Source organism: Pteropus medius, unplaced genomic scaffold, assembly GCF_902729225.1.
Source record: "Pteropus medius unplaced genomic scaffold, Ma_sr-lr_union100, whole genome shotgun sequence".
Classification (NCBI taxonomy): domain Eukaryota; kingdom Metazoa; phylum Chordata; class Mammalia; order Chiroptera; family Pteropodidae; genus Pteropus; species Pteropus medius.
The window spans coordinates 43,107,689-43,135,346 of NW_024354875.1; the positions used below are offsets into that span (position 1 = coordinate 43,107,689).

The 27,658-nt window shown below is 33.6% G+C and overlaps 1 protein-coding gene and 1 non-coding gene across 2 annotated transcripts in view; both read right to left on the reverse strand.

Moving 5' to 3' along the window:
• Positions 1–27,658, reverse strand: part of PIK3CA (phosphatidylinositol-4,5-bisphosphate 3-kinase catalytic subunit alpha) — a 72,667-nt gene that overhangs the window by 21,174 nt on the left and 23,835 nt on the right. The window contains 5 exon segments of the mRNA XM_039855579.1: positions 1,686–1,771; positions 2,492–2,737; positions 4,234–4,484; positions 5,803–6,012; positions 6,546–6,973. Coding sequence (XP_039711513.1) covers positions 1,686–1,771; positions 2,492–2,737; positions 4,234–4,484; positions 5,803–6,012; positions 6,546–6,897 — 1,145 coding nt within the window. The 5' untranslated portion in view covers positions 6,898–6,973.
• Positions 24,615–24,716, reverse strand: LOC120597512 (U6 spliceosomal RNA). The gene has a single exon (XR_005651396.1). It is a non-coding gene; the product is annotated as a U6 spliceosomal RNA (small nuclear RNA).

Below are 27,658 nucleotides of genomic sequence, written 5' to 3' on the forward strand. Positions count from 1 at the left end.
TAATCTCAGTAAGAATTTTAAAAATCTACTTTTCTATCTTTTTAATAACTTCATTTTTTTTATTTCTATTTTTTTGGTAAATACAAAAAAGTTTAATATTTATTTAAATATTCATACTTCTACCATAGGGATTTTACCTTTTAGACTAGAGAATTCTTGAAGAAAAGATAACAGAATATGTCTTTATGTCTTTTCTAAATGGCTTTTTTAATTTACTAAAATTTGAACATCTTAATCTTATATCATTAAATAAATTTATCTTTTACTTTTATAAAGCTAGTTTACTTTTTGGTACTTGAAACAACTAGGATAAGTCTACGCAATGTTATTTTGGGTTTTGGCTTGGGGCTTGCTGAACTTCTTAGATTGCTAGTTTTATAGTTTTTACCAAATTTGGAAAAAACATTTTTTTTTTTTTTTACTCAAATATTGTTTTACCGTTCCTGGCACAACCACCCCACTCAACCTAGACAGTCATGCAGTATGAGTGGTAAATAAACTTTTGTTCTTCTAACAGAAATTTTAAAAGATCTGGGGATTGTTTGTTGCCACAGCATAAGTTCTAACCCAGCGGTCCCCAACCTTTTTGGCACCAGGGACTGGTGCTCCTATGAGAATCTAATGCCCGATGATCTGAGGTGGAGCTGAGGTGGTGATGCTAGCGCTAGGGAGCGGCTGCAAATACAGATGAAGCTTCGCTCACTAGCCTGCTGCTCACCTCTTGCTGTGTGGCCTGGTTCCTAACAGGCCATGCATGGACTGGTAACAGTCCTGGGAGCTGGAGATACCTGTTCTAACCTACAATGGGTCAGGTAGGGTGAGGAACTATTTCCCTTCCTCCAGGTAGAGAAGGCTACCATGTCTTTGAACTTCACCTAGGCTCTAGAATGGTGGTGACCTCTAGCCACCATTCTATCAAAACTTTTTCCTAACTTTTAGGAAAAAGTCCAAATTCATTATGACATTTACTTCTGAAGGATTCACTAGTTAGCTCTATTGCTAGTCTATAAAATATATCTTTAAATTTTAATATCAATTTTAGTTCTCTTAAAATATTGCTGTTATATATTCAGAGGCAGACTTTTATTTCCAAATGATTCTATAGAGAGAGGCAGAGAAATGGCAGGATGGCAAGCTTTTGGATTACACTATCTTTTATTGCATCATTACATCTAGGCAGTAATAATTTAAAATGTTCCCAGTAACTCTGCCTCCTCCTAAGAAATTGATTTATTCCTAAAGACTCTTTATTTGAAAGTCATATTTATCTATTCCTGGAGCGATGTGAAGAAAACTGCCTCAGAGTCCAGCTCGAAGTTGTTTGCCAACTCTCACTTCTCCTTAATGTAAATGGAGATTAAGAAAGAAGTAAAATGCTAAAATAAGCTTATGAATCTAATGTGGAAGAATTATCAATACAAAATTGTAACCGTATTCTGTTCTCTCCTTGATCCAATGAGAAGAGAGAATCAGAAAAACCCTACAGATCAAATTTTACAGAGAATCAATAAAGTGATTCTGTGATTGACAGTCATTTGATAGGAAATCCTTATGTTCTATATGTAAATGTCTGGTAATTTATATGACTTGTATAAAACTAATGATGTGAACTATACTACTTTTCTTGATTACTTTGCTAAACACTAATATGACTTTTGGAGACACAAATCCATATACTTCCTTACCTGGGATTGGAACAAGGTACTCTTTGAGTGTTCACATTATCACATAAGGGTTCTCCTCCATGGTAGATACCTGTTCTAACGTAGATCTGAAAAAAGAAAAAAAAAAGTATGTGCATACAAATATATACACACATTCATACACGATACACACACAGCACACATACATACTAGACAGAACCAACATTAAACAATATCAAAATAGTGTAACTGATGTGAATGAGAGAATCCATTAGAAGTTTCTGTTTAGGTATAGCTTTTAGGTTCTTTTCTTCACAGATATAGTAAGTTAATACTGATGCAGATTCTTCACCAAAATTTGCTGCTGCTTTCTAGGGGGACATCAGACTAATAAAAATCGGTACAGGCCCACAATTCCTTTAGGCCAGGTACGGAATTCAGTTTTTCATATTTTAAAAAGATAAACTGGTACATATACTAAATATTACTTAACACTTTCGGCAGTTAGAACAACACTCCATGAAGATACTAATATTTCTTCAACAAATACATGAATATTTATAGTAAGTAGGATAAACAAAGACTATAAAAAACCTCGCTTCAGGTCGGGCCAGGTTTTGCTGCCAAATATATTCTGTAAAACTTCTGGTTTTAAGAATTCAGAATTATGGATATTAGAATATTAGAATTAAGGATATTAGAATTACAGACAAAGAACAATAAACTGTGTGATAGCTGAGGTAGGTGGGTGATTTTCTAGCCATCTGAAGACATACTGCAGGTCAAGATTATTATGTTGTTCAATAAAAAAGGTTTATATAAGATAATAAGTGTCAACACGACTTTACCTTGTCAATGTCTCGAATATTTACATTCACATAGGTTGCACAAAGAATTTTTATTCTGAGTGCGCTATTTATAACCCAAAGGGATTTTGTAGATGTTTCTCCATTCATATACGGTGTAGCTGTGGAGATACGTCTGGAATAAGACGGCATTGTAAAACAGTCCATTGGCAGTTGAGAGTAAAGGCTTTCTTTAGCCATCAGCATCAAATTGGGCATCCTCCCAAGCATTATACAGCTTCTTATGTACTGTAAGAGATTAAGAGGGATGGGGAGAAGCCATTTTTTATAAGGTTTTTCATTTTAAAAGCAACATATAAGAGTATTATGAGAGAATTTACATACTAATTAGCAAAAATGATAAGAAAAATCAAACATTATAGACCACGTTACTTAGAAGCTGTGATATTTAATATTTAAAATACTGACATTTGGGAGTTAGGTTACAACAAAGGATCAACCAAGCACCTCTTGGAACAGAAATTGTGTGTGTGTATATATATATATATACACATTTCTGCTTTTGATACTATAGTTCTACTCTTAACTGGAAGCAAAAAGAAAAAAATGAAAAAAGAAATTAAAAACAAGGATCTGAGGATACTCATTACGAAAACACTGCACTTGTTAAAGGAAAAGCAGTATCATTTAGTAAGCTTCTATCATTCAATCTATTAAGCCACATTGATGTCCAGTCAAAGGATTGTTGACTTCTTGCTCTTGTCCCAAAATCTGAGAAACATTTGTTAAAAAATAAAACTAAACAAAAAAATCAGAAAGAGAGAAGATTGATAAAATTATGGGCTATATTAAAAACAAACCACATTGGTCTGAACCTTGAAATGGTAGTTAGGATAAAAATTTTCAATATAAATGCTACTGCATATATATTATAATAGCCTATTTTCTTACCCATAAGCCCCACTAGACTGTAAGTAACCTGAAGGCCAAAGCCATGTCTTGCTTGGTATCATAAATCAGTACTCAGCATATATTTGGTGCAAATATAGTTTCTTCTTATAGTTATTTATTTAATGAATAGAAAAAGAGTAGGGTAGTATTAGTAGTATATCTTAAGTAACAATAAATCATGGATTTTTGAAATATTTAATAGTGCTAGTGCCATTGCTTGAGAGGTTGGTGTAACTGCCAATATGTTTTTATGTTTGTTTGTTTGTTTTTTTTGACAAAGGGCATGTTTACTTTATTGCTTACATTGCATATTCAAATAAATCCAAAAAAACCCTTTTTAAAAGAAAGGCACATGAAAAGCCTTTTGTGCAAGTTCCATATTATTTAAAATTCCTACTGGCTAATAAAAGTATTTCCACTATGGAACTAGGGCTATCTAGAAAGCACATGACACATTTTTTTGTGTGCAGAATACCTAAAACATTATTACTCCTTACCTCATGGCACACTTAAACTGTCACCAAATCAAATGTTTGTATCTGAATAATATTATAACTACCGTTACAACTGCAAAAATGTTAATCAGCTTATCCACATATGTACAGTTGGATCCCCAAATATTAATTATATACAATTAAAGGAAGAACGGCATCTGTTCTTTCAAATTTTTTGATTTCTCAAATTAAATAATTATAGTATAAAAATAAACTTATGAATACTATTTACTAATATTATTTATTTTTCAAAAAGTATGTCCTGAAAATACAGATATTAGTTCCCAACATGATTACTTTTTATATTTGAAATTAATGTTTTTCAAACTTGTTACTCACCTTATACTGACTCAGAGGATATTTTTCTAGGAAGTATTCATCACATCCACATACTTTTAAAATATATTTGCCCTGATATTCTAAAACACAAAGTTTTAGTTGTTCAGATGATAACAACATACTTCGAGTTTTTTTCCTGATTGCTTCAGCAATTACTTGTTCTGGCACACAGTCATGATTGATTTTCAGAGTATACTTCTGCTTGTCATTATTTGGAGAAACTATTACCCAAATCACCACTATTATTTGCCCTATAACAGGAAAACATTATTAGATGCAATCGCCATATATTTCATTTTTCAAGAGACAAATTTCAAAAAGTATGCATTACCATTACTCTAACCATAATCAGAAATGACTTAATCAAACCAATTAAATACAGATAAATCTTCAAATCTGATAGGGCCTGCCAGACCATACCCAAATCTCATGTTTTACATCAAGCACAAAAAATTGACTAGTGGGTCGCAAGGACCCGAGACCAAGCTAATTTCCATTCTATACCATGGAATATTTCATGGATACTATTCCTATGAAGAGTGACTCATGACGGTACCAAAGGTTCAACAGTATCGAAAGTGGAAGGGTTTTTGGTAACTATGGGAAAGAATCATGGAGACTTACAGAAAGATGCTGAATCAGAATGAGAGAAGAGATGGGAGAGGAAGGAAAAGATGAGAGTTTCTAGTTTTTTCTTTTTAAGACAAAGTAAGCCAGGACACACACACACACAAAAAGAGGATACAAATGGAAAGATTAAAACTATGTTAGAGTGGTCTCAGTGTTCACAGTACAATAACTTAATATTGGAAATTTTTAATAAACAACTTTAGGGAAAATGAAAAGACCATTCTATTTTAAAAAGTATGCTAGAGCTGAAAAGAATTTCAAATAGAGATGTTACATTGCATTAAACTACTTTAAATAATATGAGTGAAATAGCAAAAAGACTATTTTATGCTATCAACAGAATTTTATATTTAACAGTGTATGAGAGTTAACCTTTTCTATAACTTCAAATTAAAACTGTTCCTTTGTTACCTTGAAAAACATATTTTTCTGATATATTTCATTTCCAAAACAATATAGTTGATATATTTTCATGTTCACTTAATTCTAGAAATTCATATATCAAGTGTCAAAAGTCTACTTATATATCATCACCCATTATGATCAGATTTAATTACTACATTTAATATTAAGAAATTTATTTTTCTTTGTATTTATGATAAATAATATGATGTAAAGTGTTTCCAAAATTGCATAAAATGTTTCCATTTATTCTTGTTTTTATCTATAAAAAAATAATGAGCTGTAATTCTGTAATAGTGAATTTCAAACTCAAAAGTTCTTTAGTTTTACTCTGAGATAAACAATTCACCAAGGGATCAGCACCGTATGCACACAATTCAATTAATAAATATTTATTGTACACAAGCTGTATACCTGGCACTGAACTATATCTTGTCAATATAAGCAATCCCTGACTTTAAGTAGCTTATCATCTAACTGGGGTAGAAAATATAGACACAGATAGAAGTTTTCACTGTAGACTGACAATTTTCTTACCTTTATCTAATTTATTATATATGTGCTTTGGCAGTTCAGGTGAAGATTCTACATTTGGAGGATAGACATACATTGCTCTACTATGAGGTGAGTTAAGATCCCTAAGATCCACAGCTTCTTTACAAACATTCAGAATATTCCTTCGGAAGTCCTGAACTTCTGGATCTTTAACCATATCGAATTCACACACTGGCATGCCAATAGCAAAGCCTTAAAAAAATTACACAAAGAATATTACATTCCATTAAATTCACAGTATGAACATGTTTCTTATAAATAGAAAACTTGGTAGATTTGGAAGATCACAATAAAGAAGTTTCTCTAGGTTTAAAAAAATTTTGATGAATATAGTAAGAGTTAAGGACTCAAATATTTTTAATTGTTAAATAAAATATATTTAACAATTTGGAGCAAAGGCAGCAAACATTATCCATATCAATGACTTTTTAAAGAATAAAAAAACAAAACAGATATAAAAAATCTAGGTCAACCCTACATATGATACTTCTTAGAGAAAACTTTACAGAGTAATATCGAGGTGTTAAAAATAATTCCTTAGCCCAACAGTCAAAAAATACTTTAGATTTATAATGATTTTTATTTCAAAATCTATTTATTTAAGTTTACAAAGGTAATTAACTGGTTCAGACAGAAATATTTTGGTAATGAGAAAACAGCTGTTTCACAGTTATTTGCATTTAGAATAGGATAACAATGCCCTTTAGTCAAAAATTATATCATACCAATTTCTCGATTGAGGATCTTTTCTTCACGGTTGCCTACTGGCTCAATTACTTTTAAAAAGGGTTGAAAGAGCCGAAGGTCACAAAGTCGTCTTGTTTCATCAAAAAATTCTTCCCTTTCTGCCTCTTGGGTAACACTTACGAAAATGTAAGAAGATTCATCTTGAAGAAGTTGATGGAGAGGGTATTTTCTTGCTTCTTTAAAAAGTTCATGCTTTATAGTTATTAATGTAGCCTCACGGAGGCATTCTAAAGTCACTATCATTCCATTTGGTAGTAAACATTCTACTAGGATTCTTGGGGGCATCAAGTGGATGCCCCACAGTTCACCTGATGATGGTCTTGGAGGCATTGTTCTGATCCTTTAAAAGTTTTACATATAAAACTACTTTCAGGAATTAGATGTGTGGCTGTTCCAAAGCAGAAATCTAAACCAAAGAAGAAAAATGTTATGTTAAAAGGGAAACAACTATAGAAGAATAGATTTATGGCATTATTAAATGGAAAAATTCATTTTCTGTAGTTTGAATTAATTATGGTAAGTAATAATAATTCATCTTAAATATTTAGGTGGAGACTTGCTCCAAATTAGGCTGAATGAACTGACTGCAAAGCAGAAAATAGAAAAATCACTTGTATTTATTATTTAACAAAGTCATTTAATTTAAAAAATATTTTATTTGAATGGATATTTTTAAAGTTAGGTCTTACCAAGACAGAGCTGAGGCTACGGGAAGAATGAACATTAAATTGTAATTGAAACCAAAATTCCAATCACATATGATCTCTATCATTCTCTTCTACTTTATCGAGTAGAATTTTGGCTGAAAAGGATCTTTTAGATCATGGGTCAACTGCTCTAATTTTAAAGATGAGTAAAGGCTAGAGGAGTCAAGTCTTTTCCTTTTTCAACCTTACTTCCACCCTGTGATAATGACAAATTATATAGTTTTTTTTTTCCTTTCTTAAATCAATCTTTGCAATTTCCTCTTTTTTTTAATACTGATTATTATATAAGTGATATCTTGGACCACTCTGCTTTTAAATTATAATTTAGGTATATATTTCCTGCAATATAAAGTGTCATCAATACATTTTCCTTGAGATATGATAATAAATTTGCAATGATCTATCCACTTTATCAAATAACCCAGTCCTAATACTTCTGATTGAAATGAATTGATCTAAACATAAATGAGACTCATTGACTGTAAGTGTAATGTTCCAACCAACTGCGTACAGCACTTGTAATATTTTAAAAAATATTTATTATAATTTGAAGTCCTCATTTTTAGATGTCAACAATCTTGGTTTTCTTTTGGAAGACACTGTCAAAACCCACAAAGCACAAGTTTATTTACTGATGTTTATATTTACTTTTTTTCTTTTATTCAGTAAGCTAAACTGTAAAGGTATTAAAAAAGGTAAAGTGAGAGATAAAACAAAATGAAAAGCTAGAAAAAATAATCAAAAGGCCCAGATAACTTACTTTATTTGATTACTCTATCAGGCACCACGGACAACAGCTATAAATGACACTTGTTTATGCACTAAAAATGTACTGGTGCTGTCTGCAGGACCAAGTTAGGTGCTGGGAATATGATGATAAATGAGACACATGGCCCTTGCCCTCAAAAGACAAAGTCAAGAATGTGAAGATTATGTGTATGTTGGCTGTGGGGTAATTACATTCACAAGTACGAAACAGAAAAAAATGCTCTCAGACAGAAGTGCCAGGTGCTATAAGTCCATAGCTGTTACCTCACTCAATGGAAGTTGGAGTGGGAAGGTTTCCACAGGAGGAAACATATAAACTGATTTTTTTTTTTAAGGATAAACAGGAATTGAGCAAACACAATAAGAGGTGAGGAGCACGATGCATCTAATCCACTGGCCATCTCTAACTCTATTTCATACCCATCAACAAATTCTGTTAAGTCTATCTCCTGAATCTATCTATGCTCCTTCACTATCACTCTTAGTGCCTTGGGTCAGGCCAATACTATTTTTTTGTCTGGACCACTGCAAAGACCTAAATGGTCTCACTGCATCTACGTTTGCCCCCTACAATCAAACCCCTCTTTCACCTCACAGCTAGTGTGACCTAGAGAGGGCAGCATGGCCTACTTTGAGCAGATATTTGTGCTGTACCAATTCTCAATGGAAAACAAGTGTTTATGATATGCTTCAGAGTTTTAGCATATGAAAGAGGTGAGAGGTAGAAATAGCAGAAATTTCCGGCCCCCTTCCCCAACCTCTGGAAATACAGAAATCAATTGGAAGACAATAAAGAATATAAAATTATTTTTTAATAGATGAAGGTTTTTTTTTTCAAATTTATAAAAGATACCACTGAAGTTATAGGATTTAAAATATAATTATCCTATTTCCTGTATTTTTAGAAGAAAATTCATTGGCTAGTAAAAAGACCAGATGGATCAATCTGTGTGTATAATTATAGAAGTGATTTAAGCTAAGCTTTTTAAAACATACAAAAAAATTTGAAGAATGCAAGAGAAAATGCCAAATGACTACTTTTAAATGATGATCTGTCTGCATAAAAAGTTCAAATAAAAACAAAACCAAACCACAAGCCACACCAAAACAGCAGCTGTGTTTATAGTTTTCTTTGTTGAAAGGCACTAGCAAGTCTATGTTATGGAATCATGGGGGAAACTATTTTATATAATAAATAACCCCCAGAGTCTCATACATTCCCTAAGAACTAGTAAAAGAGATGTCTAACACAGTAGACAGATCACTGATTCTAATCTTTATTCTACTATAGTATATTTATGGGCAATTAACAACTATGAAATACTCAAGATGTACTCTTCTCATAAGAGAATACTTCAATCATAGCCATAAAACACTTGGAAAACCTGGAAGGCAGGCACTGTTGACAGTATGGTAGTGCTACACCAAAGAGAGAGGATAACTTTCTTACCTATCCTCTTATGCCAAGACTTATTCTGTGCAAACCATTACCTCAGAGCTTATGTGAACAGAAGTGTAGAAAAGGCAAATGTAGCTAGTATTTACTATTTAGTATATATGATGTACTCAGAAAGACAATAATCCTTTTGGGGTAGGTATTACCACTTTACCTTAGGAAACCTAAGATCAGAGAAGTAAAGTTATTCACCACCAGTAAATGTTAGATATGAATTCTGAACCTAGGTCTAGGTCTTTCAAAGTGCATGCTGCTAACTGGGCTTTAGTTATGACCAGGTAATATTCATTAATAGTGAATAAGAGAATGGGCTCTAAAGTTACACTGGATTCAAATTCTGGCTGCCTTAATTAATAGTTGTGTGGCCTTGAGAAGTTTAATTCATCTCAATGAACATTTTTTTTCCTCATTTGATAATTGGGATAATGGTATATACTTCATCGGATTGTTGTATTAGATGAGGTAATACAAGAAAAACACGTAAGCAAAGAGATTTGCACACAGTAAGCTCTCATTAAATGTTAAATATTACTATTAGTAAACCTGTAAAGTACACCCACATTATGTTTTCAAGCTATTATGAATTATCCAGGAATGACACCATACAGGGATGGGAAAAAGGAGTTTGGGTTGTTTTACTGAAGGAGGCAAATAAAAAAGGAGCTTCATAAGCAGTGCCAACTTCAAGAGCTGAAAGTTGAAAGTAGTATTGGTAATGCAAGGCTCACGGACAAGTTTGGAACAGTAGTGAGTGGCTCAGATGCTGAGACTTTTGCAGCTGCTTCTAGTTCCCCAGACTCCTAATATTCCTATTTAAATGGTACAGCTATCCTACAGCTTAGGAGTGGAGAATCCCTTACTTCCTCTCAAACTCCCTTTTTTGGAGAAATATCTGCTTGTGCTAGGCTCTAGGCTAAATATGCTATGAAAAAAAGGTAAATAAGATGTTTTCCCTTCTGCTGTTGAGGGACTCTCAGTTTATTTGGGGAAAGACAAGACACAGAAACAACTTCAACAATGGAAAATTGCTGTAAGACAAAATATGAACTTTGGAAAAGTTATAAGAAATCTTGAACTGCCTGAGGTTAGGGAAGGCATCAGAAGGGTAAATTTAACTAGAATATTATAGGTTAGTAGAAGTAAGGGGTGGCTTGAATATGGGAGAGCTAGATGAGGAGGGCATTTTAGATTGCCACACGAGTATGTGTGCAAAGTCACAAACCATGAAAGAACTCTGCCTGTTACCAGCAATACAAGTTGTTTTTATTACTTGAGTCTGAAGTGCATGGGAATAGGTAGGGTGTGTGACAAGGAAGGAGAGGTGAGCGGTAGGCAGGGGCCACGATAAGAAGTTTGAATTTTATGTAGTACACATACATAAGTAAAAGGGAGTCTCTTAAGTATTTTCAGCAAAAGAATGATATGACATACTTTCATGACTTTTTTTTAACTCGGATTTAAAACTTTGCTTTTCAAATACAGGATATAATCAAATAAACATTAAACCAAGGTGTAAAAATCATATCTTCTCAATTATCTGAATTTGGAGAAAAATCTCTGAAGTTAACATACCAGGACATATAACATTTTATGTAAAGGGGCCTTTACATTACAGAAAATTAAATGTTGATAAAGAAGGTAGAATTATCCAAACTTAAGCGCAGAATATATTTACTAAAAAACAAAACAAAACAAAAAACGAACTTATTTGAAAAATAAAAATCACTATAAAATATTTAAAATACAAATTTGCAATTTGGAGGTTTGAGGTCACAAAAATGTATCTGCTAAAAATAAAATACTTTGAGTCAAAGAGCTACTCTAGTGAGCTTTTGAGTTCAGAATGTCAGGACTAAATATTTATATGCTGACAAATCACAACGATTCAGAACTCTTAGAAAATATATTGGTTTTGTTTATCCTAAATTTTATATATCTACTGATAAGCTATTTCAATGTCGGTATTCCTGTTTTCTTAAAAGGGTATATATAATTCACAATTTAACCTTTTCTTGAGGAGTTAGTCCTTATTATAAAACCAATTACTGTACTATACTAAAATATAAGATAGCAAAGCCATACAGTATTATTGAAGAGTCTGAGAGATTTTTGGCCCTAAAATGAACAACCCCAGGTTGGAGATGGTGCTTTTTAAAAATGCTCTCACCTGTTTGTTTTCTAGCAGCCAATGGTCATTTTCAGCTGTGGCTAGCCTGCCTGATGATAGTAGCCTCCACTTCTATTATTCATTTCTAGTCAGTATCAACACTTGATCACAATTTTCTAACAGTCTATAAATGAAAGGACAATAGACTAATTGGTGATATCAGAACCTCTCCTGTATGAGCTTGGAAGCACAGCATATGTAACAAATACCTTGCTGATCAGAGATTTTTGTTTACTTCCTTGTTCTGGTATTAAAATTACTGTTAAAAATTACTGTTTGGGCAGGAGGCACTGAAAGTCTTTGGTTCTTAGAAGGCTTGAACTTCCATTTATTTTAGGTAAGGGTTGGGTCTTCATTAGCAGTCCAAGGGAAGTAGATGGTATTGCTTAGATACCTTTAAGGACAAAATAAGAGCAGAAATGAACAGCAGAAAATAGTCTCAGACTCTCCACTGTCACTGACTTTTATAGTGAAGGTTTAAATTCACTGGGCAATTCGATATGTTGAACATGTGATGTGCGCTCTTTCAGTTCAAGAAGACAATGACGTTTTGACAACTTGTTTTTCGCTACTAAATTAAAAGCCTTTCTTGGAATGGTTTTTCCAGATTTCATCATTTAAGGCAAAGGTTGTCAAACCGTGGCACACAAGGCAAATCCAGCTTACCACCTGCTTTTGAAAATAAAGTTTAATTGGAACACAGCCAATAAACTGTTTATGTATTGTCAATGATGGTTTTTGCATTATAACAACAGATTTGAGCAGGAGATATAGAGACCATCTGGCCTGCAAAGCCTAAAATATTTACTATCTGGCCTGTTACAGAAAAAGTTTGCTGACTCTGTCAAGTTTCAGAATTACCTGATAAAAAATGGAGAGTTTCCTAAATGCAAACTGGTTAATAAGACATTCCTAGCCCTGCCTTTGTAACTATAGTCCTACACTTGCAATCTAAACCTTTTTTGGAGAAAAAAACATTAATTTTAAGCCAGTGAAGTTAAAATCTTGAAATAGGTAAGTTTCTCAGAAGTCACTTCATTAGATATTTTCATTGTTGGGAGCTCACCACCTGATATAAACATTTTTGTAGAGTACTTGTAAAGTTACCCCTGAAGTTGTTATTCTTAAACTTCTTCATTCCATCAGTTCTGTCTGCCTTCTCTATCTTTTCACATACTTGACAGCTATTAGAATTTTTCCCTAGGTCTTTTTACCCCCAATTCCTTTCACCATAATTAAAGTGAGATAGTTTAACATAATCATCTTTGCCATCATTGAATGTGTTCTTTTGCTAATATTTATCTCAAAATGTGGCAACCAAAATCTAGTACAATTCTCCAGAATCAGTATCATCAAAGCAGAGTACAGAAAACTATTACTTTATTGTTGATTCATGTCTCTATAAACACAGCCTAAGATTGCAGAGACTTTTGCTGGCTTGATTACTTTAAAATTTACACAAAGTCTATATTAGATATTTTAAATTCAGGTTTCAATTTCAGAAGTATGTTGTTTAAAACAGCTATTTGTTTTTAAAATGTCAATATTATATCTGCATCAAAAAATCACTAAAAATAAGATAGCTATATTGAAGTGTACATTTGCAAATTTAGGTGTATCTATACTGACCCTATTGGCAGCTTAATCATCTCAAATAGCCACAATTTGCTAAAATAAGTAGTTTGTATTTTCTAGATATTTATGCTCCATAAATATAAATGCTGCATAAATGTTTGTTGAAGGATCAAGGTTTTACAAATATTTACATCTTGTTTAACTGATACATTTAACAGATGTTATGTGATTTAACTGATTCATTTATAAAAATATATATTTAGATACATGTTGACAAGATACTTTCCCCCCTCATTTTGAGACAGTTCAACAAGAAAACATTAACAAGTTGTTTTGTGGCTAATTTAGTTGCACCTCTTTATTTGCTTATTAACTAGAAAATAAGCTTTCCTGTTTGTTTTTTTTTAAATACCAAATAAATGTTTAGCTTAGTTTGATTTAGAATATGAAAACAAAAACTTGCCTTTATACTTGCTACAGAAATAACATGATTAAAATATGGATTAATAATTCTGTGATCTAATTACACTCCTTAAAAGTTACTTTAAGTATTTCCAGAGTTAATTATTCCCCTTTTTACTGTTACTCAGTCTCTTACATGTATTCCTATGATTATACCTTAGTACATTCTTGTTAAATGTATTACCTACATCCATGTTTGACTTCCTGCTAGGCTGTGAACTTTTCCAAGATAGGATCTTGTTTTGGATTACTGTATAGTCCTAGAGCATAGAGGAATAAGTAGAAAAAGTAAATTGTTGAAATTATCTCAGGGAAAATATAACAAAGGCCTGAACAAGAAGAAGTAGCAATAGTAATAGCAAGAAAGGTGGATGAAGATATCTTGTAAAGGACAATCAAAAGCATTGAAAGAATAATTGGATTTGAGGGATAAGCAGCATGCTTTTAAACAAATTTCACTGCAGTAGATATGCATGGGAAACAAGTGTCTTTCAATATAATCCTTCTCAGCCCCAGTTAGGGCCTCTAAAATTCTCTTCTTCTAAGAGTCACAGAGCTGTTGGAGTGAATCCAAAGGGACAGCTGTAATATACACTAGCTCTGGAAGGATGCATGTTATCCATTTCTTTCAAAGTACTGTCCTTCACTGACCTTTACAAGCTGACCATGAGAAAACCGTTTTAACTCACCCTTTCAGGGATTCAGAGAGACCTTAAGAACTCAACTTCAGGGTGGAAAATCAAGTTCTCATGACCAGTACATAGAAAATTCAAATTCCTTTGGTAGGGAATGCAATTCACTTTCACTGTTAAATCTGTAGTGCTATGAAAGGTGTTATGAAAACACATTTCAGAGATTTAGTGTATTATTTAAGACAAGGGTTCCCTCATATCAGGTCCACAGATGGGCTTAGGAAGGGTCTGTGCTAATGGATTTTCAAAACTAACAAACAATTAAGGTCTAGGTCAGTAATATCTCTCCGTACCAATGTAGATTTGTGACTATCAATAGCCGTGAACAAGGTCTTTGTTAAGGTGGGTTAAATGAAGCCAGTGTGAGTAGCAAAATCAAATGTGGTAAACAAACATAAGAGCCAGTAATGAAGTGTAGATTAATAAATATTTAATCTTCGAGTATTAGATTAATTATAAATTTAAATTCTGTATTTATATAGATGCATAAAGAAATCATACTAAATTTCAAAATACTGTCACCAAATTTCCAATTTGCACTTTAAAAATTCAAATTTTAATGTGATAGAATAAATGAAAATTTCTTAAAATTTAAGCTCAAAAGGAGACTAAATATTAATAGATAGAGGTGACAGTTAGAGGGATAGGAAAAGTTCATGTAGTTAAACAATGTGGAAAACACAAGATATTTCATAATATCATACAATTTAATAGGACAAATGATGCTACAGTGACGTAGTTTTCCAGGAAATATGTCTTTTGTCATCTTTGTTTGGGAGTGAGGCAGATTATCACAGTTTCAAATAAAACAAGCAGCAGACCATCAGAAGTAAATTGTAAATCAGACAACTCTAGAAACCCTATTTACTTTTTCAGATCAACATAGCCGTATTTGGTGAATTATGATTTCAAAAAACAAAACTAAAAGAAAAACTAATACTTTAAATTAAAAAATATATTAATATTTTGCCTTGTTTTTCTAGGAATTGAATACTTTTGCTCTAATTTTTTGATTCCTTTTTATTAGATCACCTTCTGACTAATAGCATGCATTGGTAAGATTGGTGGACATGATGAAGGGTGCCTCTTTCTGCCCAAAAAAGGACAAAACTAACCATTTCAGAAACAGAATCTAACCAGTGACTTGAGCTTTAACATCTTAACACCTATAACAAATGAATAACCAAGGGACTTGGAAACATTTTGGAAACGGCTACATTTTTTCAACTATGGTATTATTCAGAATTTAGTAGCAAAGAAAACAACATATATGAACTCAGTTTAGTTCTAAGGGTAAAGAAGAAATGGTCTGACAATGTTTTTCTTTTGGTTCAGATCACTGCCCCATCCTCAGATCTACTGACACTCTTGGAGAACCCTGAGATTCTTAAGATTTCCTCAGAAGAGGAAGTTTCTGGGAGTTTCCTTATTTACACAAGGTGAATAAAAATAGTTACTACCTCATAGTGATATTATAAGAATTAAATAAGATAATACATGTAAAATCCTTAGCACAGGGCTTGGAGCACGGAAATTCTATAAAGGTTCCCTTTCTCTTATGTCTTCTGGATTCATGTGGATCCATGTGTCCAAGAAGGGGCCAGAACTTTGTTTTGTGCTTACTGTAAAGAGACGGTAGATAAAATTTTTAAATTAATTTTTAAATGTTTAGTGTTTTGATGCGAATATTTTATTTATGTATTTGGTATCTGTACATATGTCTCTGTCCTCATTTTTATATTTGTCTCTGTATTCTTATTTAATCACAAAATTCCTAAAGGATGAGGCCTGTATCTGTTTAACTCAGTTTGTACAGTCTCAGCAGAGCATAAATAACAAAATAACATCTTACATGTTTAACAATAAAACATAAGAGAAAATAAAAAATATAAGTCACAAGATATAATGAAAAAGCAAATGGAAATATTTACAAAAACATCTTATTTTAGAATTATGTTATATGTAATCTGTAAAATCCACTTCCTTACATTTATATATGGAATTATATTAGTTTTCATATTTAAATAAAAAGGGAGAAATTGCAATGAGTATAGAAATAAAAATGCAAAGTTGTGGTAACAAATATTTTTGACTCTTGGACTGAAAAAAATTACCAGTAAGGAAAAGTGAGAAATAAAGGGGAATGAAATAGACCATATTACTGATTTTCTATTCGTGTTAAAAAAATGCCTTTTATTCATATTTGGTTTGGAAATAAGCATCGATGATGTTTTTGGCTAAAAATCAATGTCACAGCTCATTTCCTACATTTAGTAAGATACTATTTAGAGTTCATTGAAGCAATACCTAAAGGAAATTTAGTATAATGTCTAGGATAATTTTTGTAATAAGAAAAAAGATATTTTCCTTGTAAAATGGTTACAAAATAATGTCTTTTATATAAATAGAGAAACAACCCTAAGGTATTTAAGTTTGGCAGTTGTATCTACATCTAAGCATCAATAGCATACTTCGATAAGACAGTGAAAATAGAAGCTTAATTATGTACCTGATTGCCTCCCTGAAAATTTAACCAATGAGATTAATGAAAAGACCAGCTCAAGCAAGAAAGAAGATCCAATATAAATGAAATGCAAACTATGAGGGGTTCTTAAAATGTTACTCCAATTTCTCGCTAAGCAAAAATTTTAGTTCTTATGGAACATACAAAGAAAAGGACCTGAAAGCTTAACCTTTCACAAGTAAAAGTTTATAACCAAACTTATTACTGATGATAAACAAAAATGGGGCACCCAGTCCTTTGTAATTCCTCTTTACAAAAGAGACTATCCTATACACTTCAGGAATAAAATCCATTAACTTAGAGTTAGACAAATTATGCTAACGTACATTGTTCTTTTCTTGATCTATGGATTCACTTAAGAAAAAAGCATAAAAGGGCTCTACTTTTCAGCCTAAAGTCATTATTAAAACTGATTCTCCTCTCTTTTCCCTTCCGAAGCCTGAAGGGCTTTGCCAAAAATAACTTGGCTCTTTCTTGCCCTAATGAAGCTAACACCATCCTGGATTTGGCTGATTTGTAAAATAGTTATTTCCTGCAAGCTGGTGATCTAAAGAGAAAGAAGAAACAAAAGGGTACATCATCCAGGGCCCAGTTAGATAAATTAATGTAAGTTTAAGAATATCTAGATTAAATATTTAATTAAATATTAATCAGATATTAGATATTAGATAAAGGTAACACTAGCAACATGTTTTCTAGCTGAAGGCAAGATGTTTCTATGAGCCACAGAAATGAGAACTCTCCCTGAAGTTATCTATTGGCTTTTCCTCTTTGTTTTTTTCTGATATAGCTTAATGCCTTCATAAGCCTTTCCAAGGTTTGAATACCTCAGTAGTCTTGTTTCAAGTTTTCCTGCTACTATGGATGAAGGTGGATGAACTTTTGGAAAATATTTGCTTCACACTGTTCCTTTTTGTCTTTTTCTCTCTTCATCAAAGACGAACAGCTACCTTATTTCCGTCATGGGATGAAGACAATTTAGTCATTATTGGAACTTCTAGTTATGTACTATTTCTTCTGGTGCTACCCCTTTAGTATATAGATGCATTAAAACTTGTCTGCACACCACTGATTAATCTTTTTTAAAATTAAGTTTACTGGGGTAAGATTATTAGGACAATTATATATAATTTTCAGGTGCACATTATAATTTCACATCTGTATATTGTGTTTACCACCCAAAGTCCAGTTTCCTTCAGCTGCCATATATTTGACCCCCTTTACCCCGTCTACCTCCATCCTCCTCCCCCATCCCCTACCCTCTGGTAACCTCTAGTCTATAGTCCATGTCCCTGAGTCTCTGTTTGTCCTGTTCATTTGGTGCTTTTAGGTTTATATCTCACATATAAGTGATATCATGTGATTTTCAACTTTTTCTGTCAGGCTTATATTTCACTTAGCATGATTATTTCAAGGTCCATCCAGGTTGTTGCAAATGGCAGTATTTCATTTCTTCTTATGGCTGAGTAATATTCCATTGTATATACCACAGTTTCTTTAGCCAATCATCTATTGTAGGACACTTTGGTTCCATGTCTTGGCCACCGTGAATAATGCCGCTATTAACATCGGTGTGCAAATATCTTTATGGATATGAGTTTTCAGGTCTTTGGTGTAAAATACCCAGCAGAGGGATTGCTGGATCATATAGTAGATCAATTCTTGGTTTTCTGAGGAACTTCCATACTGTTTTCCATAGTGGTTGTACCAATTTGCAGTCTCACCAGCAGTGTGTGAGGGTTCCTTTTTCTCCCTATCCTCTCCAACATTTGTTATTACTTGTCCTATTGAGTACAGCTATTCTAACAGGTGTGAGATGATAGCTCATTGTAGTTTTGATTTGCATTTCCCTAAAAGCTAGCGATGTTGAGCATCTTATCATGTTATTTGTTGGCCATTTGTATGTCCTCTAGGGAGAAGTGTCTTTTCAGGTGCCCATTTTTCGATTGGATCGATTGTTTTTTTGTTGTTATTGAGTCATATGAGTTCTTTGTATATTTTGAATATCAGGCCCTTATCAGAGGCGTTGCTTGCAAATATATTTTCCCATTCAGATTGCTGTCTCTTTTTTATCGAAAATTATTTGCCCATATAAATATGGGTTTACTTCTGGACTCTTGATTCTGTTCCACTGGTTCATATGTCTGTTTTGCTGCCAAATATCATGCCGTTTGATTATTGTTGCTTTGTAGTATAATTTGAAGTCGGGCAGAGTAATGCCTCCAGCCCCGTTCTTCTTTCTCAGAATGCCTTTGGCAATTCAAAGTCTTTTGTGCTTCCATACAAAATTGATGATTTTTTGTTCTATTTCTTTAAAAAATGCCGATGCAATTTTGATGGGGATTGCATTAAATCTGTGTAATGCTTTAGGCAATATGGTCATTTTAACTATGTTTCCTATTTGGATGCCTTTTATATTTTTCTTGTCTAATCCAAGAACATGGAATATCTTTCCATTTCTTCATATTTTCTTTGATTTCTTTTAATAGGGTATTATAGTTTTCATTATATAGGTCCTTTACATGTTTCATTAAATTTATTCCTAGGTATTTTATTCTTTTTGTTGCAATTGCAAAAGGAATTATTTTTTCCACTTTTTTTTTTGACACTTCATTATTAGAGTATAGGAATGCTATGGATTTTTGAACATTGATTTTGTATCCAGAAACTTTCCTGTAGTTGCTTATTGTTTCTAGTAGTGTTCTTGTGGAGTCTTTAGGTTTGCTATATAGAGAATCGTGTCATCTGCAAACAGTTTGACTTCTTTGTTTTCTATTTGGATGCCTTTTATATTTTTCTTGTCTGATTGCTCTCGCTAGGACAATGTTACACTGAATAACAGTGGCGACAGTGGACAGCCTTGTCTTGTTCCTGATCTTAGAGGAAAGGTTTTTAGTTTTTCTAATGTTGGCTGAGGGCTTGTCATAGATGGCCTTTATTATGTTAAGGTACTTTCCTTCTATACCGATTTTGATAAGTGTTTTGATCATAAATGGATGCTGTAATCTTGTCAAAAACTTTTTCTGCATCCATTGATATGATCATATGATTCTTATTTTTTAATTTGTTAATGTGGTGCATCACATTAATCAATTTGCGTATGTTGAAGTATCCCTGTGCCCCTGGGATGAAGCCCATTTGATTGTGATGTATAATCTTTTTAATATATTGCTGTATTCGGTTCGCTGGTATCTTATTTAGAATTTTTACATCTGTGTTCAAGAGAGATATTGGTCTGTAGTTTTATTTTTTTGTGTTATCTTTACCAGGTTTTGGTATCAGAGTAATACTGGCCACATAAAATAAGTTGGGAAGTATTGCCTCCTCTTCGAATTTTGCCAGAGTTTGAGAATAGGTATTAAATCTTCTTTGAATGTTTGGTATAATTCACTGGTGAAGCCATCTGGTCCTGGACTTTTACTTTTTGGTAGGTTTTTGATGATTGTTTCAATTTCTTACTGCTGATTGCCCTATTTAGATTTTCCAGATCTTCTTGATTCAGTCTAGGAAGGTTGTATTTTTCTAAGTACTAGTCCATTTCTTCTAGGTTTTTAAATTTGGTGTTATATACTTTTTCATAGTATTCTTGCATGATCCTTTGTATTTCAGTCGTAATTTCCCCTCTTTCATCCCTGATTTTGTTTGTGTCCTTTCTCTTTTTTCTTTAGTGAGTCTAGACAGGGGTTTGTCAATTTTATTAACCTTCTCAAAGAAAAAGCTCTTTGTTGCATTTATTTTTTTCTATTGCTTTTTTATTTTCAATTTCATTTATTTCTGCTCTAATTTTGATCATTTCTTTCCCACTGCTGACTTTAGGCTTCATTTGTTTTTCCTTTTCTAGTTTTTTAAGATGAAGCGTTAGGTTGTTTATTTGGACTCATTCTTGTTTTTGGAGATAGGCCTGTAATGATATGAACTTTCCTCTTATGACTGCTTTTGCCGTGTCCCAAAAGTTTTGTATGTTGCACTATCATTATCATTTGTTTCTATGTATCTCTTGATCTCTCTTTTTATTTCTTCTCTGACCCAGTTATTCTTCAGTAGCATGTTGTTTAATCTCCATGTATTTGTGGTTCTTCCTGATTTCTTTTTGCAGTTGATCTCTAGTTTCAAAGCAATATGATTAGAGAATATTTGTTGAGGTTTTCTCTGTGTCCCAGTATGTGGTCGATTCTTGAGAATGTTCCATGTGCACTAGAGAAGAATGTATAAGCAGCTGTTTTGGGATGAAAGTCTCTGTATATGTCATTTATGTCCAGTTGGTCTAATGTGTCCTTTAAGGATGTTATTTCCTTATTGATTTTCTGTTTAGATGATCTGTCCATATCCGACAGTGGGGTATTTAGGTCCCCTACTATAACAGTGTTTTGGTTTATTTCTTCCTTTAGTTGTTAGTAATTAATTGCTTTACATATTTCAGGGCTCCCTGATTGGGAGCATTGATATTAATAAGCATTATGCCTTCTTGGTCCATGATTCCCTTTATCATTATGAAGTGTCTCTCAGTATTTTTCTTTACCTTTTTTATTTTGAAGTCTATTTCATCTGATATTACTACCGCTACTCCCACTTTTCTCTGAATGCCATTTTCTTGAAATATCAGTTTCGACCCTTTCACTTTGAGTCTATATTTGTCTTTGGAGCTGAGATGTGTCTCCTGGAGGCAGCATATGGTTGGATTTTGTTTTTTGATCCATTCTGCAACTCTGTGCCTTTTTATTGGTGAGTTCAGTCCATGTACATTTAAGGTGATTATTGAAATATGAGGTCTTCTTATAGCCATTTTATCTTTTGCTTTCTGGTAGCTCGGTGTGTCCATTGCTTCCTTGTCCTTGTATTTCTGTTTTCTTTATTTTGGCTGGCTTTTGTGGGTTTTCCCTCTGTTCTTTCTTGTTTTATGTTATATACTTTAGTTCTGAATCTTTGTTGTGTGGTTTCATTACGAATATGTAAAGGATAGTTATGTATATATATACAGTTGTCCATTTTCTTCTGCACGTGCCTTATCTCCATTCCCCTTTGCGGATTTGGATCTTTGAATTCTCCTCTATTCAGTCACTGTTATCTCAGTTTGTCCCTATGTATGCTGAACGTTCATTACTATCTTGCTATAGCAATTCTCTTGTTATTATTTAAGCTTGTAATGCCTTGTTCTTCGTAAGGGTTGCACTCTTCTGCTTCTATTTGCCTGATAGTCACTTTACTCCTAATTATGTATTTTGTTGTTGTTGTCGTTGTCATTTTGTTTTAGGTGAACTGACCCCTCAGTACTTCCTGCAGTGCAGGCCTCATAGTGGAGAATTGCTTCAATTTTTGTATGTCTGAAAAGGTCTTAATTTTTCCTTCATACCTAAAGGAGAGCTTAGTTGGATACATTATTCTAGGCTGGTAGTTCCTTTCACTTAACAGTTTAAATATTTGACTCCATTCCTTTCTGGCTTGTAAGGTTTGTGCTGAGAAGTCCGAGGATAATCTAATGGGTTTTCCTTTAGAAGTTACTGTCTTCTTTTCCCTGGCTGCCCTGAGAATTCTTTCCTTGTCATTGATTTTTGATAATTTTAATACAATGTGTCTTGGTGAAGGCCTTTTTCGGGTTGAGATAACTGGGTGTTCTGTTGACTTCTGGAATTCCAAACTCCAGCTCATTCCTTAGATTTGGGAAATTCTTGTCCCTTATTTGTCTGAAAATGCTTTCTAGTCCCTGTTTCTTTTCCTTGTCTTCAATAATGCCCATTATTCTTCTGTTTCCTCTCCTGATATCTGCTAGTTCTTGTATTTCTCTTTCATTATTTTTCATTCTTCGGTTTCTCTCTTCTTCCTTCTGATTTCTAGATTTCTGTCTTTGATATCATTGATCCTTTCCTCCATTTGGTCGACTCTATTTCCCAAGCTTGCTATTTCATTTTTCAACTCTTGCAGTGTGTTCTTTATCTCCAGAAGGTCTATCTGGTTCTTTTTAAGGGTTTTAATCTCCTTGCTCTGCTCATGTAGTTGTTTTTTCAATTCCTGAAATTATTGATATGACTTGTTTTGGAACTCACTGAGTTTTTTCAGAAGTACCATCCTGAATTCTTTGTCATTTAGTTTGTATATTACTATTTCTGTAAGCTTATTTTCCAGAGATTTTTTTTTTTTCTTTCTGAGATGCCTTGTCACCTTGGTTGTTCATGGTGTTTAATGAACTATTTCTCTGCCTGGGCATTAATGGCAGTGTATTATGCTGTTTTTCCAGACAGATTTTTATATAAAGGTCACTATTTAGCCTGTTGCAAAGAAGGCGCTTTTCTTTTGTTTTTCAGTAGGTGGTATCTAAGCTACTTGGATTCCTGCTTTATATAAAGCCTTAAAAATGCTTTTTATTTTCTTATAGATTTCAATCATGCTTGCTACCCTCAGTTTCAGTTCCTGTCAGTATCAGTGACGGTCTCAGCAGCATTTGCTCAGATTCTCCTGGGGCTCCATGCAGATCGGTCTTGGAGGTTATAGGGGGAGGGGCCCTCTAGGTTGACGGTTGGGGGATATGGCTCAGCCTCGGTTTTGCAACCGCAGCTGGTAAAAATCAACTGTTTCTCTGCTATCCCGTATCGCTTCTCTGCGTTCTGCCCTGATGACTAGGCACTGCTGCCAGCCGGCCACAGGGAACTCACAGCTTTCCCAGGCAGGGCTGTTCAGGGAAGTCGCTGCTCCTTCTCTCCACCCCCTCCTCCTGCAAGGAGCTCCAGTGGCTGCGAGAGGCAGCTTCTTTATTTCTTCCAGTCCACCACCCGGCACCCAGTATTCTGACCCGTGGTAGCTCTTATGCGCAGATCCCATACTCAGACGTGCTAGTGTGCAGTCTGGGTGTTTTTTGTTGAGTTTTAGATGTTCAGCTTATTGTTGTTTCAAGGGGAGAGATCTGAGGACGTCTCTCATTCCACCATGTTTTTTCGACTCCCCTCCACTGATTAATCTTATGCTTTTTCTTGACAATGGTGAAAGGATGAGTCTTGCATGCCACTCTATACTTCCCTTATAAACAAAGCAAAACTTGGGTTGGCTACAGGTTTCTCAGTAGAAACTGTTGCTCTATTTCTTTGCACAGAAGAGGTAGTTTGTGTTCATAGAGAAGGAAAAAAAAAACCCCAAAATACCACAATACGAAATACTCAGTCTAGTCCGGTCCACTAAAGATGGAGCTAGCAACTTTGACTAGAGTACTAGCAGTCACAATATATTAACCTAACACACCCAGATATATTTCATAGAAGGTCTCTTTGCTTTGGGGGATTATTTTCATTTTTGACCAACTTAACATTCCAAATTCAACAGATTTGTACTATTAGCCAGAGGCCAAATTGATTTGGGAGAATCAGAGACCAATCATAAAGTTCTATCACTGTCTCTTGTCTTCAACAGATTTCTTTATTTCTTGAGGTGAAGTGTCATAAAACTGCAGCTATAGTGTCTGTTCCTATGATTACATACTACTATACACAGTGAACAAAGCAGATATTCACATATCATTGCTTTAATTGGCTGTTGCAAGGAAGATACCTTCTAATTCGAATGGCAAGGTCTGGACTCTGCTACAGTGATCACGGTGATTATTCTGCCAGGACTGACAGGGAAAGGAGAAAGTGTAAATAGGACTCCACCAATTTGTTTTGAGGCAGGTAAATGGCTGGCTAATAAGTGAATCAAATAAAAACATTGGCTTAAAAATATGGAGTACTTCTTGAATGTGTCTATCAACCTTACACAGAGGTCATGTTAGTCTTCTGTTGTCATTCTAATTTTAGTAGTATGTTCCATGGAAACAGGTACCATCCAATGAAGTTTTACCGAAAATACTAGGAGGACCTTGCTTTTAATTTCAATCACCTCATGATGTAGTACCTAACGGCTGAATTACATAATTAAGCATCAACAGAATAGTGTCAAAAGTTTACAAAGCAATATACAACCAGGATTAGATTAGATTGGAAAAATCTGGCATATAGTTAAACAATAAATTACCTTATAATAATGCATTAAGTTAAAGTGCTTGCTTAAAAATATATCAACTGGTAAAAACTTTTAAATTGGTTATTTAACATAAGTCATTAATTATTATCCCAACAACTGCTTTACATATTATGATTCATTAACTAACTTTGATGTAATTAAAATAAAGGCACAGAGGGAGACATAAGAAAGTTTGAAAAAGGGAACTTAAAAAGCTAAAATTCGAAACCTTCCCTGAGGAGTAGTACCTCAAGAAAAGGAATGATTGCAAAGATTAAAAAGATAAGGTTAGAGAGAGCTATTGTAGAGCTATTGTAGAGGTCATAAACAGAGACTTTTGTGTGTGTGCTCAATAATGGTTATTACAGTGATGAATACATGATGGAGAATACTGATGTAAAAATTCAGAGTGAGAATATCTACTATGGCACATAAAGAGCCACTCAAAGCTCTAGTTCTTAAATTACAAAATTAAGGTTAAACTAAAACTAGAACATAAGCTTTTAACTTTATTTAGTCAATACCAATAATCTCTATTATTTGACGGTTGCTTTATGGTCTACGTGATTATAATTTGATAGTCTCATACCAATTTTGAGGGGCCTAAGAAAAAAAGACAGAAAAAATATTTAAAGTGTCTCCACTATCAAAATTGGATGTCAGAAATTTACCTTCTATCACAAAACTCTCAAAATGAAGTACCTTTTTAAAAAGGATAAAAGTATGGGTTCTATTTTTATAGCATAATTAACAAAATCACAGTAATTAGCTTATTAGTTTAAAAATCTAGGAATCAGCTAATTAAAACCTGAGCTGGATTCCTTTGTTGCAATTGGCTTTACAACAGTAGTGTTCTTACCCATCAGTAGTCTACTCACAGTAGTATCACTAACACTAAGATACAAATAACAGTGCTGTATTATGACTGCACTTTAGTTTCCACAAAAGCAAAATTCTGAGAAAAGGATGAGTCATTATCTCTGGGGGTGGGGGTGGGGGGGGAATGTTTCTTTGGTCAGAATGTGAAACTTATTACTGAAACCAGTAATTTAGAATTCCTTTTCTGAATAAAAGGAACAGAATGTTTCTTTTCTACACTTGAACACTCCAAAACTAGCAGAACTGTCCATCTGTCTGCTTTTACTACTCTCCAGATCTGGCGCATAGTGACAGAAAAAACAACCTCTAGTCTAGCCATTTTCAGTCTGCTCCTTTGTTTTTCTATCCTGTCAGGATGTCATTTTCCCAGGACAAAATACACACATGCACCCCTACCTTTTCCTCACTATTTGAGCATCCATTACAAAGTCACTGCAATAGACACAGAGAATATTCTAAAAGTAGATATTTATTTCTTTAATGTTAAATGTTAAAAAGTTCTCAGGTTCATATTTTATATCTCATCTTAAAATATCTTCATTATTAAAAGGTAAAAGTTATAAAGGTAAGAAACTTCTGATGCTAGAAATGATTCAATTAAAACTCCCCCACCCTGATTTTCTAATAAAATGTCAAAATAATCTTTCTATGATATTTTTCTGGCCTCCTTTAGTTTATTATGTTAGCATCTCCTTCTCAAAAGTGGGCATTTTTCATGACATCACCACTCTGTCTCCAAGGTTAGAACTTTTGGAGTTCTCAACTCCTCTTTCATGATCCCACTTCCACACATTAAACAGCCCTCAAATTCAACACATTTTTTTTTCTTGGCCATCTTCTGTATCACTCGTAGACCCTAAAGAGTTCTCATATGGAACACTGACATGTCTTTAATTCTGCAAGCATTCGTTAAGCAATTGGTGTCTATAGGAACTGGCAATTGAAAGTGAAAGGATGGGTGATAGAAAGGAGAGGGAGAAAAAAAAGCATTCATATATGTTTATAAACGAAGGTGAAAAGAACAGAATTCCAACCTTTATTATCTTACAATTTACAAGGCAGAATGCAATAAATATGAGAAAAGTGTGTGTGTAAGGGAGGGGCACCTAACGAATGAAAAAGGATTTCTGACAGGTCCAGAATGAGAAGGGCATGGCAGGTTAAGTGGGCAGTATGAACTAAGGCAAAAAACCTTTAAATCACATATTATTCAGTATCTCCCCTCCTCAATTCATTATCCACAGTATCACTAGAACTGGCTACCTAAAATACATACCTAATCACACTGCTACTCAATAAAAATAATACGCTGATTCTCTATTACCTACAGATTTTATGTATAGCTCAAACTCAAAGCCTCATCAACAACTATGCTCCACTCTTACTTTTTTCCCTCCATACTCCAAGCTCTATATTGGGTCAATCTTCTTCGCCCTTATAAACAGGGTCTATGATGTTTCTTCTACTTCTTTTCCCATTTGTTGCCATTTCAATCATACTTATTCTTAAAATTCAGCCCAACTGCCTTCCTACAGTCTCTCCAGTCTCATTAAAACTTTCTTCTTTCTTCCTCTTTCTCATTCCTTCTTTTTCTCTCCCCCTTTCTCATCAGCTCCCTCCCTCTTTCTCTCTGGTATTTCTGCAGAACACTTTTTATGTTCTTTCTACTTAACATATGGATGAATTAAAATTGTACCATTTGCAAACAAAAAAACAAATAAAAACCTTGGCTTATAAGTACAGATGAAATTTAGAATAATTTGGTTAAGTTAAAAACAAAGATCGAAGCAAAATATGTTGGTATTTTGAGACCACTTTCACTTATACTAATTTAGAAAGAATTGATATCTTTACAAGATATTCTTCCCAACCAAGTTA